The sequence below is a fragment of the Peromyscus californicus genome, unplaced genomic scaffold (assembly GCF_007827085.1).
Source record: "Peromyscus californicus insignis strain IS unplaced genomic scaffold, ASM782708v3 Scaffold_15__1_contigs__length_86483966, whole genome shotgun sequence".
In the NCBI taxonomy this organism is placed as follows: domain Eukaryota; kingdom Metazoa; phylum Chordata; class Mammalia; order Rodentia; family Cricetidae; genus Peromyscus; species Peromyscus californicus.
In genome coordinates this window covers 82300642-82320012 of record NW_026294447.1, presented here as the reverse complement: position 1 = coordinate 82320012, position 19371 = coordinate 82300642, and the positions used below count along the sequence as shown (strand labels likewise).

At 38.5% G+C, this 19371-nt stretch overlaps 1 protein-coding gene across 1 annotated transcript in view; it reads left to right on the top strand.

Moving 5' to 3' along the window:
* Mnat1 (MNAT1 component of CDK activating kinase) overlaps positions 1-19371 on the top strand; it is a 167282-nt gene that overhangs the window by 113291 nt on the left and 34620 nt on the right. Inside the window, exon 7 of the mRNA XM_052739600.1 lies at positions 2361-2482. Within this exon, the coding sequence (XP_052595560.1) occupies positions 2361-2482 (122 nt within the window). The remainder of the gene's footprint in view (positions 1-2360; positions 2483-19371) is intronic.

The following is a 19371-nucleotide window of genomic DNA, read 5'->3' as shown; positions in this document are numbered from 1 at the left end:
GGATGAAACAACTTGAGGTGATTTTTATTTGGATTTGCAGGCATTTACTTTAGAATTTTTGCATGTATGTCTTCACCAGGTGACAAAGGAGATTCATTGGGAGATTGATCTATACATTTTTTCTTGCTCTTTTGTCTTTATTTGGTTTTGATATTAGTTATACTGGCTTTATATTTTTGGGGCACACACACCTTTAATCTTAGCACTCAGGAGGCAGAAGCAGGCTGATCTCTATGAAAAAAGTTTATATTAAATCCTTGTCTTGTTGCTGTGACTAAAACCTGACTAGAGCAATTTTAGGAAGGAAGGAATGATTTACTTTGACTCACAGGGTTTGAAGCTACAGTCCATCATGGTGGGGAGTCATGGCAGGAGGAGCTGGAGGAGGAGCTGGCCACACTGCCTGCGGGATGATGCCGTCCACATTTAGAGTGGGTCTTCTCACCTCAGCAAACCTGATCTGGAATCCTTTACATACCTGCCTAGAGGCTCTTCTCCTTGGTTATTCTGAAGTCTGTCACATTAACAATCAATTTTTACCATCACAAAGAGTAAGACTAGTGATTAGTATTGAGTTGATAAAACACCACGGAGGGAAAGGTAGATGAAAAGAGGGAACAGTAGTGACAGGGATGGGCAATGAGGGAGTTCTTGCTCGAGGTTGAATGAAAGAGAGGAAAAAAAATGGAATCAAATAACTTTTAACAGTCTCATCTCTCAGGAGGCTGAGACGTGCGGTGAGCCTCTATCAAGGCCGGCTTCTATTCTTTGGGAAAGCCTATAGAAAGAAAAGAAAGGGAAGGGGAAGGAAGGGGAGGAGAGAGAAGAGGAGGGAGAGGGGGGGAGGGGAGGGGGGGATGAGAACAGCACAGGACAGAGTTGGCCTGTTCACTTGACTTTGAACATTAAATAAAGGTATAAATATGACAGGGAGGGTATGGAGCCCTAATGCAGTCTCTTGCTTGTTTACTGCAGCTCTTGTTCCTGACTCCCAGATTGTGTGTGTGTGTGTGTGTGTGTGTGTGTGTGTGTGTGTGTGTGTGTGTGTATGTGTGTGTGATTTGTTTTAAACTTGATTAGATAGATCTTGAGTGTGAACTTGTAGATGACAGCATCAAGTTGTAGTACCAAATTGCTGGCTGCACTGAATTGTTCTGAGGTGATTGTTGACATCCCCACCACTTCAGAGAATAAATGGTAAGATACCATAACCTCAGTGACTCAGATGTTGTTGCCAATATTTTAGTACATGCTTTCCCACTGCTGTGATTTAAGGAAGCTAAAATTCACGTCTTGAAAGTACATATTTTGTACCGTCCTTGGTAAAACGTTGTCAGTTAGAGAAATGACGACAACAACCAGAATCAGAAATCATGAATTTTATAAGAAATAGAAATTTTTATAAGTCAGAATTCTTTCCCAAGCATATGATAAATATGTACATTGTATGTAAGCATGTTTCGATGGCAGAGTGGCATTTTATCTGGTATACTTGTATTCAGATGTGATCTTTAGGTACCTACCTAATAGTTCTTTCTGCTAAGAAAAATGCCTGGACATTCAATTGAATTTAGTTTTCATCATCAATTATTTTTTTACATTGTATGTGTATATATGTACAGATAGTACTCATTTCGTAAGCCTGATTTTGTTGTAAAGAAATAAAGTATTTATGTGAGGGAGCTTTGCAAAAATGATTTTATTAGCCCCTTTCCCTAGTTAGAACTGAGAAAAAAAAAAAACCAAACCAAACCAAAACACTGGTTACCAAATCTGTGAAAGTATTTTATAAAAATTGGAAAATGTAAGGTTGGACTATGTTTATATTTTGCTTGGTTCTATTGATACTAAACTGATTAAGGCAAAATCTGCATTTAATGATGGATTTCATTTTCCTTCGTTAAATTTCTTTTTCTTCATTAAAATTTCATTCTCCTTCATAAATTGTGTGACTGGATATTAATCATAAAATGCAGTTTGTGATGGTAATGCATTATACCCATAGAATAAGCCTAGTAGCTATTTTTTAATTTTTAAAAGATTTTATTTTATATTTTAAATTGTATTTATGTGTCAGTTGTGGGAATGTGCATGTACATGTAGTGCCCTCAGAAGACCAGTAGAGGGCGTTGGAGCCTCTGGCGCTGGGGTTACAGGTCGTTGTGAGTTGCCCAACATGGGTGCTGGGAACTGAACTCAGGTCCCCTACAAGAGCTGCAAATGGTCCTCACTGCTGAGCCATCTCTCCAGCCCCTAATGGCTGTTCTTTTTATTGTGAGAGATTTACTCCATCTTTAAAATGACTACAAATAACAATATGAAAATATCATTAAAATGCGTCTCCTGCGTTTCTCTTACAGGGTCAACAGATTTCATTAGCACCGATCCAGAAGCTTGAAGAAGCTCTCTATGAATACCAGCCCCTGCAGATAGAGACCTGTGGGCCACAAGTTCCTGAGCTCGAGATGTTAGGAAGACTTGGGTAAGCATCAGAAGCAGTCTCCATAGTGAAGGCTGATGTGTAGGGCTTCATGTTGCTATTTTTATTTAATTGACATTCTAACATTCTTAAGTTTTTACTTTATAGAACTTAATCCCATTTCTTAAAAATAAGTAATACTAAATTAGGTTTTATTTAATATATTGACTTTTCAGTCTATTTACTAGATTCCTGAAGTTAGGACTGGAATACAACAGTTCTCTCTGTGAGGCTATCTTTGGCAGCCATAGCTGAAGTGGATGTTTTAGCTTACTACTTGTTTCTTTGAATTGGGGATTACTGTTGTTGTTTTCTTACTCTTTTGGGGGGCCACCACCCAGCTCTCAAGGAAATTACACATGGAGAGTTATTCTTAGTTATAAATGCTCAGTCTTAGTTTCTTGCCAGCTTTTCTTAAATTACCCCATCTACCTTTTGCCTCTGGGCTTTTCCCATTCTCTTACTTCTGTAAATCTTACTCTTACTCCATGGCTTGCTGTGTAGCTGGGTGGCTGGCCCCTGGAGTCCTCCTTCTCTGGTTACTCCCCCCCCCCCCCCCCCCCGATTTCCCCTTTTATATATTCTCTCCGCCTAACAGCCCCGCCTATCCTTTCTCCTGACTTGCTGTTGGCCATTCAGTTCTTTATTAGACTATCAGGTGTTTTAGACAGGCACAGTAGCACAGCTTCACAGAGTTAAACATATGCAACATAAACAAAAATAACACACCTTAAAATAATCTATAACAGATTACCTCAGTAAATAATAGGCCAGTAAAAATATGAATTCAGTACCTTCCCATAAAAATGGTAGGTTTAATCACCATCTTTTATCTATATTGAAACTACATTTATGAGAACTGAGCCACAAAACATTATGTCATTAGGATTAATATAGGTCTGGACAGTGATTCAAAAGTCATAGTGTATGTATTCTTTTAGGAAATGAATTTGAGAGCATGGCTTTTGTGAGTAATGGAGATAGTCTCTCATGGGAGCAAATGAGGTGTATGTACACTTGGAAAGTCCAGACACAGATGAGCTTGATGGAGGAAATCATTTTTTAGTCTGGTTTTTCAATGTAAACTTTTGAATATAGGAGTCATTCAGAAGTTATGTTTAACAAGAGAAAATAATGTGGAAAGACAACAATGTATACAATGAGGCCAAGTAGTTAAAATCAAAGACTCCAGCAGCAGAGACTAGAGATAGGAAATGCATGATGAAACCTACATGTGTCCTCAAATTAAAACCAACCCCTTAAAGATGATGCACAGTATTCTGCATGTGATTATTGAGTAGGCATGGTAGACCTAAAGTAAAAATGGCTTATTATTTAATTATCTGGTATTGGATAGCTCTTAAGGATAGATAAAATTTACCCCTGTGTTCTCTTAACATCCTACAACCTCCAAATGTGAAGTCAACCAAATGGGAAAATCTAAAACTCCCTTGAGGTAACACATTCATTAAATATTTGTCCTATACACTAAAACTTAAAGCATAAGGAGATAAGATATGCAGGCGTTTTGGGGAGAGTGTGTCTGTGCACATATGTGTGCTGCTGTATGTCACTCGTGTGTGTGTGTGTGTGTGTGTGTGTGTGTGTGTGTGTGTGTAGGCCAGACGCTAGCCTTTGATGTTATTCTTCAGAAGCCATCTACTTTGTTTTTTGAGACAAGATAGCTCACTTGGACCTGAGACTCATGGTCAGGCTCACTTGTCATCACCTCCACAGTGGGTTCCTTGCTGCAAGTCACAAAAATATATGAAGTAGGATTTCAGTTGATTATGACAAAGCTAATACCTGGAAGTAGCCAAGGGCCTTCCAGAGGTCAAGCTGAGGCTCAAGGAGTCTTGGTGATACTGGCTTTTGATTACTAGCTGTTTCCTACTATGAATGTCTCATGTGCTATTGTAGCTTTTCCATCATTTATTCGGCACCATTTCCCCTCTACTAAAGGAATATTTAGATAACCTTGTGCACTGACAGCTATGCACGCCAGAACCCCAGTTCAAGCCTCCCTGTAATTATCGTCATTGGCAGTATCTGGCCAGATCCATCTCCAGAAGGAGGAAATTACCTTATCAGAGATACCTCTGTACTCTCTAAGAACAGACTTAAGCATTCAGACTGTTTGAGAAGGCCTGGCAGATGTGCTAATTTAGCTTAACTTTCTCCTTTCCAAAGTCTTATCTCTAGTTTTAGATCCACCCTTAACAATTAACTCAGAACTAAAGGGTTCCAACTTACAGGTACATCTAGCTTTGATGGAAGTTGCCTAGCCAAGTTGCCTAGCAACCAAGCCCACTCACCACTGGGAGCATAGATAGCTTGGAGAGATAAGGGTCAAAGCGATAAAAAGGCAGTTTTATTTTCAGAGAGGGACTAGCAGGAGAAGAGAGAAGAGAACAGGAGAACTAGATGGAGAACTAGAAGAATGAGATGGAAGATGAGGAAGAGCCAGATGGGGAAGAACGAGATGAGAAAGACCAAGATGGGGCAGAACTAAGATGAGAGAATTAAGACAGAACTTAGAGGGGACAGCAGATAAAGGTAGAGAGAAATCAGGCAAGAAAGGAGCTAGGCACGAGAACAGAGCTGAAGCTGTGGATATAGGATTTTATCCCAGAGGAATAAAGTAGACAGACAAAGAGCTCTGTGTATTTAGATTCTTTTCCCCAAAATAATTCTCACCATTCGTAGTTTCTCTTCTGGGACCCTGGGAAGAATATTATTAAGGCTGGTCCTATATTAATATTTGAGAGGTTCCTAGCAGGTACTACCATATCTGGATTTGACATAGGTTCTAGTGATTGAACGCAGGTCCCCATGCTCACATGGCAAGCACTTTACTCACTGAGATATTAACCTTCTGCCCCAAGAATACTGTGTTTTATGACATAGAAAAGTTACAAGTAACACAGATGTTGGGTTAGAAAATCTTTGGCTGAATTACCAATAGCCAGAACTAACATTTTTCATCCTTCCTTAGAATCTTTAATGTCAGTAAAGATTAAGTATTTAAAATAATGCTACTACCTCTATTAAAGAGTTGCACATTTTCTAATAAATTTGTTATAAAAGCTATATTTATGAGATCATAGAAATGATCATGAATAATAGCAGTGCATTCTTGGGTTTATTACATGGAAAATTAAGTTTTGGGTTAAAAAAATTTACTTAGAGAGAGAGAGAGAGAGAGAGAGAGAGAGAGAGAACACCATTTACCACGGTGTTGATAGGGAGGTGGGGGTCAGTTCTCTTCTCCCACCACATGGGTTTGAATTCAGGTCATCAGCTTTCCCACAGACACCTTTATCCTCTAAGCCACCTCAGTGTTCTCAGAGTAGCAGTAACAGGACAGGAAGGAGAAGAAAGTTTGCTGTTGTGACGTCTGCACATTGTCATTGCAGTAGGTGTTATAAAGCCAAGAAGAGCCACTAAAAGTAAAATAACAAAAGCAAAACAGGAATAATTAGTTCTACAACCCACACCAGAGAAAACAATGGGTTCGTAAAAATTGCAGTTAGGACAAGGAAGCTAGCTCAGCAGTTGAAGAGCTTGCTTCAAGAGCGTGAAGTCCAGAGTTAGGACTCTCCGATACCACATAAATGCAGGTGGGATGGTAACCCTCTTGTAATTCCAGCCTCAGAAGGCAGAGGTAAGGAATCCCTGAACAAGCTGACTAATAGGACTAGCCATATTGGCAAGCTCTGCAGTTGAGAGACTCTGCCTCATTGAATAAGGTGGAACAGTGATAGTGGATACGTTTTGACATCAACATTTGACCTCTGAATATTTGTTCACCCACGTGTAAACATACACACACACACACACACACACACACACACACACACACACACACACACACACACACACACAGTGTGCCACCCCCACATACATGAAAATAGGGAAATAAACAAAATGCCGAATGAAAGAAAGAAAGGTAGGGAAAGGAAAACAGTAAGGGGAAATAGAAAATAGAAATAGCCTGACAATAGATAAGATCTTAATGATATCGGGAGTTAAATGTATGGGTGGGAGCGATCCTCAGCAGTTAAGAGCACTGCTGCTCTTACAGAAGGTCCCCCAGTTGGGTTCCCAGCAGCCAGATTGGATTGTGAGCCCCCCACCTGTAGATGTGGTGTCAATAGGGGCTGTACACAAGTGGTGCATATATGTGCACATAACATTAACAGACAAATCTTTTTCAAAAACGCAAGTGTAAATGTCGTAAACTAGGCAGTAGGAATTTCTGTAATGATATAAATGCTTTAGATCTATACTGTCCACTGTGGTGACCACTGGTCACTTTCTATCAAGCACTTAAAATGTGCCTAATGTTACTAAAGAACTCAATTTAAGTGTTATTGAATTTCATTAAATGTTAAAAGTTTGTTTGTTTAATCTGTATTTTATTGTTTTAATTTTGCAGTGACTTCAACCATTATCCCTTCAAATATTTCTTCTTTTTTATTTTCTGTCTTTCTCCTACACCTCTGATTCCATATGTTAAACTCTTTAAATGAACGTTTTAAAGATGAGGTAACAGACATACACAAATTTTGGTGGACAATTTAGTATTGTTAAGTAGTTTCATATTGCTATGCAACCAACCATCTGAACTACCTGTCTCTAGAACTTTTCATTTTGCAATACTGAATCGGTGTTAAACATGACCCCAGTCCTCTCTTCCTTCATTGTGCTCCTTGTCTCTGCGATGTGACTGCTCTTAAGTGCCTCGTAATAGAATCACGTAGAGTCTGTCTTTAGTGGATGACCTTTTCAGGTTAAGTAATGGCGTGTTGTATGTATATACCTCTTTATCCACCCATCTCTCTGTGGACATGTGAGTTGTGTCTATCTCTTGGTTATTATGAATAGTGTTGCTGTGAACCTGAGTGTTCAGTTAGGGTGGTCAGTATAGGGGCCCTGCTTTTATTGCTTTTGGATATCTATCCAAATAAGGTTGCTGAGTCATTTGATAGTTAGGCTTTAGTTTTTGTAGAGGAACTTCCATACTGTTCTCCACAAAAGCTGAGCTGTTTTCCCTAACTAGGAATAGAGTACCAGTGTTGCATTTTTTCTTACTCCTTGCTAGTTAAGTAGTAACTATATTAATGCATGCAGGTGGCCACTCATTACAGTTGCAGTGGATGTTTCCTAAGTGATTAGTGATGTTGACTATCTTTTCAAGTATGTATATATGTTCTTTTAAAAAAATTTTGTTATTTATTATTGTATGTACCTACACACTCATGCATGTGTGCCTGCACATGGAGGTCAGAGGACAATTTTTTGAAGTTGGTTCTCTCCTTTTGTCTTGTGGGTCATTAGGATTAAACCCAGATAGTCAGGCTTGGAGGCAAGTGCCCTTACCAGCTGAATCATCTTGCTGGCCCACATACTTTACATTCATTTTCACATGAGTACATTTTTGCATGTGTTAGTGTACTTTCAGAGTATTTAAAAAAAGTAATAGCAAATAGTCTATATTTCTAGATAGTTATTTAGAGTAGTATTTAGGAAAAGCTGATTCTTAAATTTGTTTTAAATGAATTAGTTCAGATTTCTGTTGATGAAATAATTGATAGTAATCTAGAATGCCTTAAAACACTATTGCTTAAAAATGGGAATTTATTTAACAGCTTTATTGAAGTGTAATTTACACACATCTGCTTTGCTTATACATTTCCATGAATTTTGACAAATGCCTATCATGCACAGCCACTACCAAAATCACGCCATTGACTGTTTTGCCTGGTGGTGGTGGTGGTGGTGGCGGTGGCGGCGGCGCACGCCTTTAACCCCAGCACTGGGGAGGCAGAGGCAAGCAGATCTCTGAGTTCAAGGCCAGCCTGGGCTACAGAGCGAAAGATCCAGCACAGCCAGGCTACACAGAGAAACCCTGTCTTGAAAAACAGAAACAACAGCAAAAATAAAAAACAAAAAAAAAAAAAAAAAAAGAATTTTAAGGCACTTAACTGTTGCTTATATTCTAAAGTCTCCAAGGGAGAATATGACATGTTATGCACTATTTCTGGTCAAAGGCTTTACCTGCTGATAGTAAGATGTGACTTTCTCAACAACAAACAAATAATGTCTAAGTATACTTTAGTGCTGCTTATTTAAGATAATATCGTAGCTTTACAAAATCCTCAGGAGCATCATAAAGTCAAAAAATATAGGCAAACACAAAAATCACAAAATAATTGCAGTATGTGTATGTATTGACATAATTTATATTATCCTTGACTGTGATCATTGAAGTATTTCTAAGCTAGCTTGGGGCTCTCTCTCTCTCTCTCTCTCTCTCTCTCTCTCTCTCTCTCTCTCTCTCTCTCATATATATCTGTTTTTGTTGGTATTTGAATTAGAAGTCAACTCACACATCAACGTGAACCTTTGTGTCTTAGCTTCTAGTCTGGCTGGAGTCTGGTACACTTTAAGTCTCTTTTTATGCAATCATGGAAAAATATGTTTCTGCTTGAAGCAGTTGTCAAACAAGCGTCTTTCATCAGCAGTCAGACACAGGGCAGCTGAGTGAAGCTGTTTAGTCTAGAGTAAATGCTCACGAGATTGCAAGGGCACTGAGGAAATGTAATTATACAGTCTGTCCCAGAATCGTATTTTTGTAGTTAAGACCTTAACAATATTAAATCATAATGCTAATTAAACTATGTAGTGAGATGTATTCTAAAATTAATCTCAGAAAAGCAGCTCCCAATATAATAAATTATCACAGTGAAATACAATTTTTTTTGTTGTTTTTAAAAATAGTACTCCAAAGGAGCAAGTTCAGTTTACTGTGGAATTTAGTTATTTATTCTTCCCAAATCACTATAAAATTTGTTAGACCCAGTAGATGCTATAAGATTGTTTCCATTGGAAAATGAAACTTTTTAGTATTTGAGTTTTTTGAGAAGCAGTGAATTTTTTTAGCAGTAAGTTTGTTTTGTTATTTGTTTGCTTATCACTCAGCAGGTATTTATGATGTGTTTACTGTGGGACAATCACTCTTTTGGGTGCCAGTGAACAAAACAGAAGAAAATGCCTCTTAATATTCTGAGCTAAAACAAACAATAAAAATACGTTATCACATCTGTTGGTGGATGGTTTAGCCCGAGTTCTCTACTACCAAAGAACCAAACAGGACCCACAGTGGTATTAAGATGAGATCTGTTTTGGGAATTGGCTCATATGATGGTGGAGTTCCATGAGCTGCTGCTGGCTGTTGCCAGAACAATTCACTGAATCTCCCGAACTGAGAACAGTGGTGAGGTTGATCCTGTGAGTCTTGGTGGAGGCTGAAAGCCTGAGAAGGAGCAGGTGGGACATTGTGGAGGTAGTAATGGAGTTTAAGTCCTGATCTCAGACTTGAGAGCCTGGAGTTGTGACGTCTGAAGATAGAGGATGAATGTCTTAGCTCCAGCATAGAACGAACCTGCCTTCTTTTGCTTTTCTGTTATCTTTCTTTTTGGTTTGGCCTTCAGTTGAGCTGGATAGTGGGTGGGGGTGCATCTTCTCTACTCAGTGTAGCTGGAGAGCTTCTCTCCAGGTCCCACCAAGTCCCGCAGTCCCACAACCCACGTAGAAAATAATCACTCAGAGGCTTATATTACTTATAAACTGTATGGCCATGGCAGGCTTCTTGTTATCTATTTCTTTTATCTTAAATTAACCCATTTCTATTAATCTAAAGTTGCCACGTGGCTTGTGGCTTACCGGTCGGTACCTTACACCTTCATCTTTGGACAGGTACTCAATATGTATTCCAAGATGACCTCAAACTCAAAACCCTCCTGCTTCTGCCTCCTAAATGCTTCTATTATAGGTATACACCAGCTCATCCAACCTGTGTGATTCTGGAGCTCTAGGACTTTGCTATGAGACTGTCACTCTTCCTTGGGAAGACTTAGTAGTTGAAGGCTCTAGCTTTCATTGGTTAAAGTGAAGATGCTAAGGCTTAGTGGCAACTGTCCTTTTCTTGACTCTGAAAGTGGTTTGTTACACATAATTTACCCAGTCTTATTCTAAGCTTCAACATATACAGTACTGAGATATTTAAAATGATGTAGTGAGGATTTTCTTAATCATTCTTGCTTTTACATTGTAGATTATATCTATTTTGTTGATTTTTTTTTTTGAGACAAGGTCTCATGTAATCCAAACTGACCTCCAACTCTCCATGTAGCCAAGGATGACCTTGAACTTCTTGATCCTCCTGCTCCCACCTTCCAAGTGATAGAATTACAGACTTGAGCCACCACATTTTATGTTTGGGGGATCCAAGTCAGACTCTGACAACTGGACCCACATTCCAGCCAATATGCATTTTTAAAAGGGAATAAAATAGAAAGTAAACTAATGAAGGACATTAATTATACTTATGTAGTAAATGTATTGTTTTGTGAAACTTACTTTAGTTACATGCATGTGTGTGCATACCATACCCACTTACAGTGGATTTTCATGTAAAGTAAATCGTTAGTTGTGGAATGGACAGCTTGAGAAGTACAGATTTCAACAAGAAGCCCAGAGAAAAGCTTACTGCCTGGTTGTTTTTAGGTCTAGGGATCTTACTTCTGAAGTCTAAGGAAGACTGCATAAGAACACAGGTGAACGTAGTCTCTGGCAAACAGAGAAGGCCTCTGGTTTTCCATGTCATAAAGTAGACACTACAGTACTCCATGGGATCCCTATTTCAATAGGAAAAGTAGTTCGCCCTACCATATCCCTACCAATAAACCCTTTTTAAAAACTTTTTTTTTTTGCCTGAGACAGGGTTTCTCTGTGTAGTCCTGGCTGTCCTGGAACTCACTCTGTGTAGACCAGGCTGTCCTCAAACTCAGAGATCTTCCTGCCTCTGCCTTTTTAAAATATAATTTTTGAAGTTATTTTATGATTAAGTGAACAGTGAAAAACAGTTTTATCAGATAAATTAACAGGGATTTAAACAGCACACCCAGATTGTTATTCCTTGTTATGTGTGTATAACCAAAATTGTCAATACCTTTGACTCAGCCAAAAGCGACTGATAGTCATACATGAATACAAACATGGCATCCTGTATAGGCTAAGTCCAGATTTCAGATACATCCCTAATGATTTCCAAGTTTTTATTATGTAGCTCTTTTTGCATTTCTGTGTCAAGATGTGGTATGGAGCTAGAACTCCAAAAGTATAAATAATATTTAGCTTTAATTATTATCTTTTACTCTTTTGTGACATCAAAATTTGGTACTTTGAAAAGTATAAATGGTTTTTATATGTCTCAAGAGATGACTGTCATCTCTTGTTCAATATAAGACACTCATTTTTAAGTTTATGAACATGGATTGAAAGGATCAGTCCAATTAATTGCTCATTCTTACGTGATTTTCTTTATTCCAGAAGTCTATATGTACACATACCACACACTTGCCTATAGCTTCTGAAAATGGTGTCAAGTTCTTTGTGGTAACCGAGCATCATGAAAAGTAGAAGAATATTTATATACATTCCATCAGCAGGGTGAATAAGTACTACTCTTGCCTCTAATTATTGTGCAATAAAATCCATCGTGTTTAATGACTACTCAAAGCATACACTATGCAGGGTGGAGGCAGTTTGAATGGGATGGCATTTCCTTTTTGTTTTTATTGAAAAATAGACCCTATTGATTGCAGATTAGTATGTGGGATCCATTCAGGGGTGAGAGACATGCTCTGAAATAGCATTGTCATGGTTGCACAGTCTATAAATTTACCAAAAATCATTGAATTGTACACTTAAAAATATATTAGTACCCAAGAGGCAGAGACAGGTGGATCTCTGAGTTCCAGGCCAGCCTGGTCTTTGGAGCAATTTCCAGGCCAGCCAAGGCTACATAGTGATCCCTTGTGTCAATATCGTCCAAGGCCTGATATTAGTGGCCTGGAGAGGGGGCCTGGTGAGTAAGTAGAAGCTGCACAGCATGAGGAACTCGGTTTTGGTTCCCAGAACCCATGTCAAAGCTGAGCATGGCAGGGTTTTTGGGATGGGGGTATTCTGTTTTCTTGTTTTGGGGGATTTTGCTGTTGTATTGGGTTCCTGTTTGTTTTTTGAGAAAGAACTTAAAGTTGAGTGGGTAGGGAAGGGGAGGGGATCTGGAAGATCTTAGGGAAGGGGGAGAATATAATCAAAATATATTTAAATTTAGAAATTGTTTCAAATAATAAAATTACAATAAAAAGAAGGAATATTTGAGAAAGACTTTAACAGTTCAGGGTCCAAGTTAGCAAGCTCCTTTATGTGTCAAGTGCTGTAATGGCTTGATTTGTAGTCATTAAACATCACAGCCACCCTAAGGTGTGCACTCACTTTTAGCTACATAAGCTAAACATATATTCTAGCATCCTTTATAAAACAGAACAGGTTTTGTTTTTTATATAGCTTTGTGGATTGAAGTGTTAAGCAGTAATATTACCTCACATATAACAATACTTAATATCATATAAGTAACAGAAAAACAATTGAATGAGTAAAATATTTGTATGTATATTTCTCTATATCCATCCATCCATCCATCCATCCATCCATCCATCCATTCATCCATCCATTCATCTGTCTGTCCATCTATCTATCATCTATCTGCAATGTAAACTCTAATTATCTGAATCTAAGCTTAAAGCTGTTATGGTTTTATTATTACAATGACCTAAAACAGTGTATTATGACAGCAAAATACTGAATGTTGCCTTTTTGTAGAGATACACACACTGATAGGTTGAAGTAAAGATTCCCCCATTTTCGGGGGGAGGGGGGGAAGGGGGAGAATGGTAGAGGTAGATGTGTGTGTGTGTGTGTGTGTGTGAGAGAGAGAGAGAGAGAGAGAGAGAGAGAGAGAGAGAGAGAGAGAGAGAGAGAGAGATGTGCACACACACATACAATCACACACAATTAGTAATTCACTGCATCTTTTAGCTTGAGAAGTTTCACCTGGGTATATCTGAGGTGTTTACTTCTCTGATTATTTTTATCCTCATGACTATAGCTGAGCAGATTCCACTCACCTTTTTGTGTTTATGATTTATATAATAATAGTAAAATGTCTTCCTTTGGCATTATTCTTCTTTGTTGTTAGGAGCTGAGAACAAATTTCTGAATTATGTATTTTCTGAAAGCTTAAAGGAGACTTTGAAGATAGTGTGCTAAATGTCTTTATACCCTCGTAGGTGCAGTAATTTGGGAAATAAGTTTTTCAGGAAATGTAGAATTGGTCTAATTGCTGTGATTCATGTAACTGTTGCATCAACCTGTAAGTGGTTCCATCGTGCTTTGTCTCTTACTGTTTGGGCTTGTTTTGTTTTGTTTCATTTTAGCATTATGGGAAATAATTGAAATAATTCTAAGATGATAAAACATGCTTCAACCTATAATAAAAATCAGATCTCTCGGATCCCATAATGTTTCTTATGTAAATGAAAAGATCCGCTGGATTTATATGTCGATTTCAGGTAGAAGGAGTTTCATTCTATTGGAAACAGCTTTGAGTAGCTTTCCGTAACATAAACTTACATCTTTAGACACATGATTAAAGTGTAGGGTTGGGCGAGCTTTCGTAGGCACAATCAAGGGAACAAATGTATCTCTGAACTCTTAGTTTCCTGCTGTCACTTGTGATTTTTCCTTCTAACCTCTTCGCTCCCTGCCAGGAGCCCACCAATAAGCTTTCTGAGTTGTACACTCATTTACAGCTTTTGTCACTTTGTATCAATGGGATGGTAATAGATGCATTCGTTTTTGTCTGACCTGTGTGGGTCATAGAGTGTAGTTTCTTTGACATTTGTCCATGCTGCAGTGTGCATCTGTGAGTCATTCATTTTTACTGCAGAGTAGTGTCCCACCATGTGTATATACCACAGTTTATCTCTCACTTGCTGACGGGTATCTGAATTGTTTCCAAGTTTCTCTACAGTTCTGATCTTTCAAATATATCTGATAGGAATATTCATATCAGAGCATGCATACTTGCTTTCTTTACTTTGATGTGAATACCTAGAGTAGAAGATTGTGTCATGTATAGGTACTTATGTAAGTTTTTAAGAAACTCACAGCTGTTTTCTAAAGAGGTTACATTATTTTATGTCCCCCCCCACAACTCCCACCGGGTCTCTGAGGTCCAGTTACTTCATTTGTTGGCACTTGATACAGTCAATCTTTTTCACATTTGAGCTGTTTCAATAGCTGGGTGGTGGAGCTGTGTTTTAAAGTTTGTGTCCCTGGTGATTGGACACTCTGAGGATCTCCTGTGCTTTGCGGCTTTTTGTCTTTTTTGGAGGAGGTGTTTGCTCAGATCTTTCACTCTTTTTGTTGTTGGGTGGCTTGTGTTTTGGCTGAAAGGTGTTTGGTCTATTGTAGATTCAAGGTGCCTGATATGATTGGCAGACATAATTTCTCAGTCTGTGGCTTATCTTCTCAATTCCTAAGTGTTCTTTGGAAGAATACAAATTTTAATTTCAATTGAGTCCATTTTATATAGCTTTATTTTTTCTTTTATGGCTTTATATCTGTGAAATTTTTCCCTGAATCAAAGTCAAAATAACTTCTCACGTGTTTTCTTTTGGACACTTTATTGTTGTCTCTGGTTTGCCACCGTTTCGATCTGTGATCCTTTGCAGTTCGTTTTTTTATATGGTGAGAGCGATTGATGCTCTGGTTTCTTTCAGTGACTTAAGGATGTTGAGTAGTAGTTGTCCACTTTGTTGACAGCCTTTTCTCCATGGAATCACATCTGTGCCTTAATGAGAGATCAGGTGACTGTACGTGTGTGTGTGTGTGTGTGTGTGTGTGTGTGTGTGTGTGTGTGTGTGTGTTTGGTCTCTGTGTAGAGGCCAGAGGTTGATGTGTCTTCCTCAGTGATTCTCCACCTTATTTTTTGAGGCAGAGTCTCTCACTAAGCCTGGAACTCACTGATTGAACTCAGCGCTGGGGGTGCACCAGCTTTTCCATGAGTGCTGGCAATCAAACTCGGGGCCTTCTGCTGTGCAGCAAGCACTTTTCCCACCAGCTAGCTCCCCATGCCAAGCATTGCCTTTATTAGTCAACTGATCAATTCATGTATTGAGATGTTTTTGGCTACCAAACACTTGTGTGTGTGTCTTTTCCATTTTTGGGTGCCATCAGTTCAGGTTGTAGGCTCTAGTGACCATTTGCCATTGCTTCGTCATAATGTGGGTGAGTGAACTGCATTTTAGTTTCTAAGGAGGTAGAAAAAATAGAAGCTGAATTGTGGTAAGAGTCTCTCTGTGAATTCTAGGTCTGTTACTAGGTTGAACCGACAATAGGGTGTACTTTCATGAATTCTTCATTTCTTAGTTGAACGATTGGGATCAAAAACTGGGATTTAGTTGTCCATTTTGTTGTGTCTTGAAATAGTCATACTGTCTTAAGAAACACTTTCAAGTAGAGATAACCTTTTTACAATTAGGTATGTAGAAATTGCATTTCCGTTTAAAGAGACTAAAGAGAAAACTAGAAAAGGTGATGGATGGGTGGGAAGTGATTGGCTATATGTCATTTGCTGATGCCTTTAACCTTCAACTATAAACCACGCAGGTTCTTGACTATGGTGCTCTGTTAATTTACGCGTATCATGGCCTGGGAGTTTCAAATTGGTCTGTTTCCTTTCTTTCTCCTTATTAAGAGAGAATTCATTGTTTAATTTCTGTAAGTCCTTCTACCATGAGTTATTTAATTAAATGAAACACAAGAAAGATTAATACAATTATAAACAGAAATGCTAGAAACTCTGAATTTTATGTGAGCTATGGGAAATCGCCATTCATATTTTTGGAACTAGATATTATGAAAGTATAAATTTGAGAGAAGCAGTGAGCATTATGTGTCAGGGCAAGAAGCTTTTTGTAGTTACCTCGAAATCTTAAGATGGTAAAATAAAATAAGTTCATTGGTCATTATTAGAAAACTTTGATATAAGTAAGTAGGAGGAAAAATAACCCATGATGTTAGTATGGTGCCTGCCCCCACCCCCAGCCATGTGAACTCATAAGCAATGAGTGGTTTCTGCCCTGGGTAACAGTTGCCACAAACCCTTTGCTTTTTCCTTAGCGCTTTATTAATTAAGCATTTTGTGCTTTCCTTCTGGTTTGGGGTCAGCTCTGCCTTAGTCTGGGAAACTGGTGTCACCACTTCCCAAACAAGCAGCCCATAAGTGCAAACTAGGCATTTCTGCTAAGTCCTGAATCCCCAAGGTAGTCACTATTCTGACTCTGATGCCACCCCCCCCCCTTTGATTTTTCTACATAACTAGTTTTAAATGTAAAAACATAAATCCTAAAGAGTGGGAGTTGGAAAACAGGGATGGTTTTCATTTGGGACAATTTCCTGTGAAACGTGGCTCCAAACAAGACCCGTATTTACACAAGTGAATATAGTTTTATTTAGAGTGGTATAGTCAGCACAGTTTAAAGTGATTTAATTTCACATTTTAGTCGTTGGTATGGAATGTTTTCATGGCAAATGTGTCTAATAACAGTAGTTAAAGTTTGAAATATTTTTGAATAATTTTACATTAGAAACACTAGCTAAATCAACTCTGTAGTTACAAATGTCGGAAAAAATTAATTATTTTTGCTGCCACTGCAAAATCAATTGTGCAAACTGTTCTTTTTAAACTGACTTTTACATTAGTGCATTCTAAACACGGGCACTCCTGTAACTTGTCAGGAGCAGGTTTTGGTTAATAGATATTTTCAGTGATGTAATGGGAACTTTTGGCAGCGAGTCAGAATATAATGGGCTGTGATTAATGTTTTAATAAGTACTTTTCTATTGCTCATGATGTAGAGGAGAAATGGTTTCCTGCTTAAATTGATAGGAGAATAGCAGGTGTGCATACAATATTTTTTTTAAATGGAATGTTTTTCTTAGGTTAACATTAATATTTTAATGTGGTTCAATTCATTGTCATTTTGTGTGTGGGTGTGTATGTGTGTGTGTATTCACACACATACCTATATATTCACACAGAAACCTTAAATTGTTGTGGAAAATTAAAGTCTGACAATTATAGATGCTCCAATTAACATTTTAATTTTTGGACTCTTTTAACTTTAAGTTTGTAAGTTTTGTTCTTAGTTCTTAGTATAAAATCTAAGAGAATAAAGGATCTGCCTAAAGTGCATGGTTTAGGGTATGAGTCATGTGCCACACTGAGAAAAACAGTGAGTTGAAAACCACTCTCTAAGAGGCTCACTCCTGAGGTCAGGAAAACTGATCGCCAAATGAATACTGATCGTAACTGTCAACTGGAAAGACCATCAGTCCATAAACTATAAATCTATAAACACAGTACAGTTCAGAGGTTTAGAAAGTTACGCCTTGTAGATTCTGTCAGTCTTGCAGTCTGAGGAAGTGAAGACGAACTGGTGGGAGGGGTTCTGGGGCGTCATCTCAGGGCTTGCTCCACAGCTTGCTCTTCACTTTGTGTTTGGAATGTATTTTTGACAATTTCGGTACAACAGATACTGGTCATAGGTGAAGAGTCTTAGGGCTGAAAGAGTCCACCTGGGTGTGGGATGCAGATACCTTCTGCTCGATGTTTGTGTATAAAAGCGTGTTTGTTCAAATGTGTGCTTTTCTAGAAGAGTTCATGGTTTTCAGAGAGATCCTGATTTTAATTTTTAAAAAGTCTGGATTAGTGGGTCTTAAACTTTCACCTGTCTTGGAACCACTGGAATCCGATTGGTCGGCTTCACCATCAGGGCTTTTGATTTAGCTAGACTTGTATGGAGGTCCCAGAATGTGTATTTCTGACAATAATAGTGTTGATGTTGCTGATTAGGGACTTACTGTAAGTGTCACTGGTGCAGTTTTGGTAAATAGCCATCTAGAATTCTCTCATCTGTCCCCCTGATTCTTGAGGAAATGTGTGATACTGACCTGGTTTTAGATTTTCATTTTTAAATGTTGAATTAAAAATGCTTATGTTAGTTTTTGCCTGTATTTCTTGCTCTATCATTGAATGTTTATCTAGTGCAACATTTAAAGCTTTCTATGTTTTAACTTATTTGTCCAGTTTTTTATTAGACATTTAGTTCATTGCTTTTAGATTTTATTCTTATTTAAATATTCTGTTCATGTGTATGTGTGTGTGGTGTATGTGTGTGCATGTGTGTATGTTCCTAGTAGATCCAAGGTTGACATGGGAGTCTTGCTAGAATGTTCTTCACCTTTTTCATTGAGGTAGGTATCTGATTTGACCCATGGGTATGGCTAGTCTAGGTAGCTAGATTGACTCTAGGGATCACCCATCTCTTCTTCCCAGCACTGGAGTTACAGGCAGGCCACCATACCTAGCAAGCAGCTGCATTGGTGTTAGGGATCTGAACTCTAGTCCTGTGATGGCTGCTTGCATGGCAAGCAATTTAGCTGTTGAACTGTCTCCCTGGCCCTATTTGTTGCTTTTGTAAATAGACTCTTGGCCAGGCGGTGGTGGCACACACCTTTAATCCCAGCACTCGGGAGGCAGATTTTTGTGAGTTTGAGGCCAACCTGGTCTACAGAGTGAGATCTAGGACAGCCAGGGCTACACAGAGAAACCCTGTCTCAAAAAAACAAAAATAAAAAAATAAAAATAAATAAAAATAAAAAAATAACAATAATAAATAGACTCTTGATAAATACAAAAATTTGTATGCAGGTCATATCTTCAGTTTGTTCCACTGGTAAAAATCCCTTTGTTGCCGGGCGGTGGTGGCGCACGCCTTTAATCCCAGCACTCGGGAGGCAGAGCCAGGCGGATCTCTGTGAGTTCGAGGCCAGCCTGGTCTCCAAAGCGAGTTCCAGGAAAGGCGCAAAGCTACACAGAGAAACCCTGTCTCGAAAAACCAAAAAAAAAAAAAATC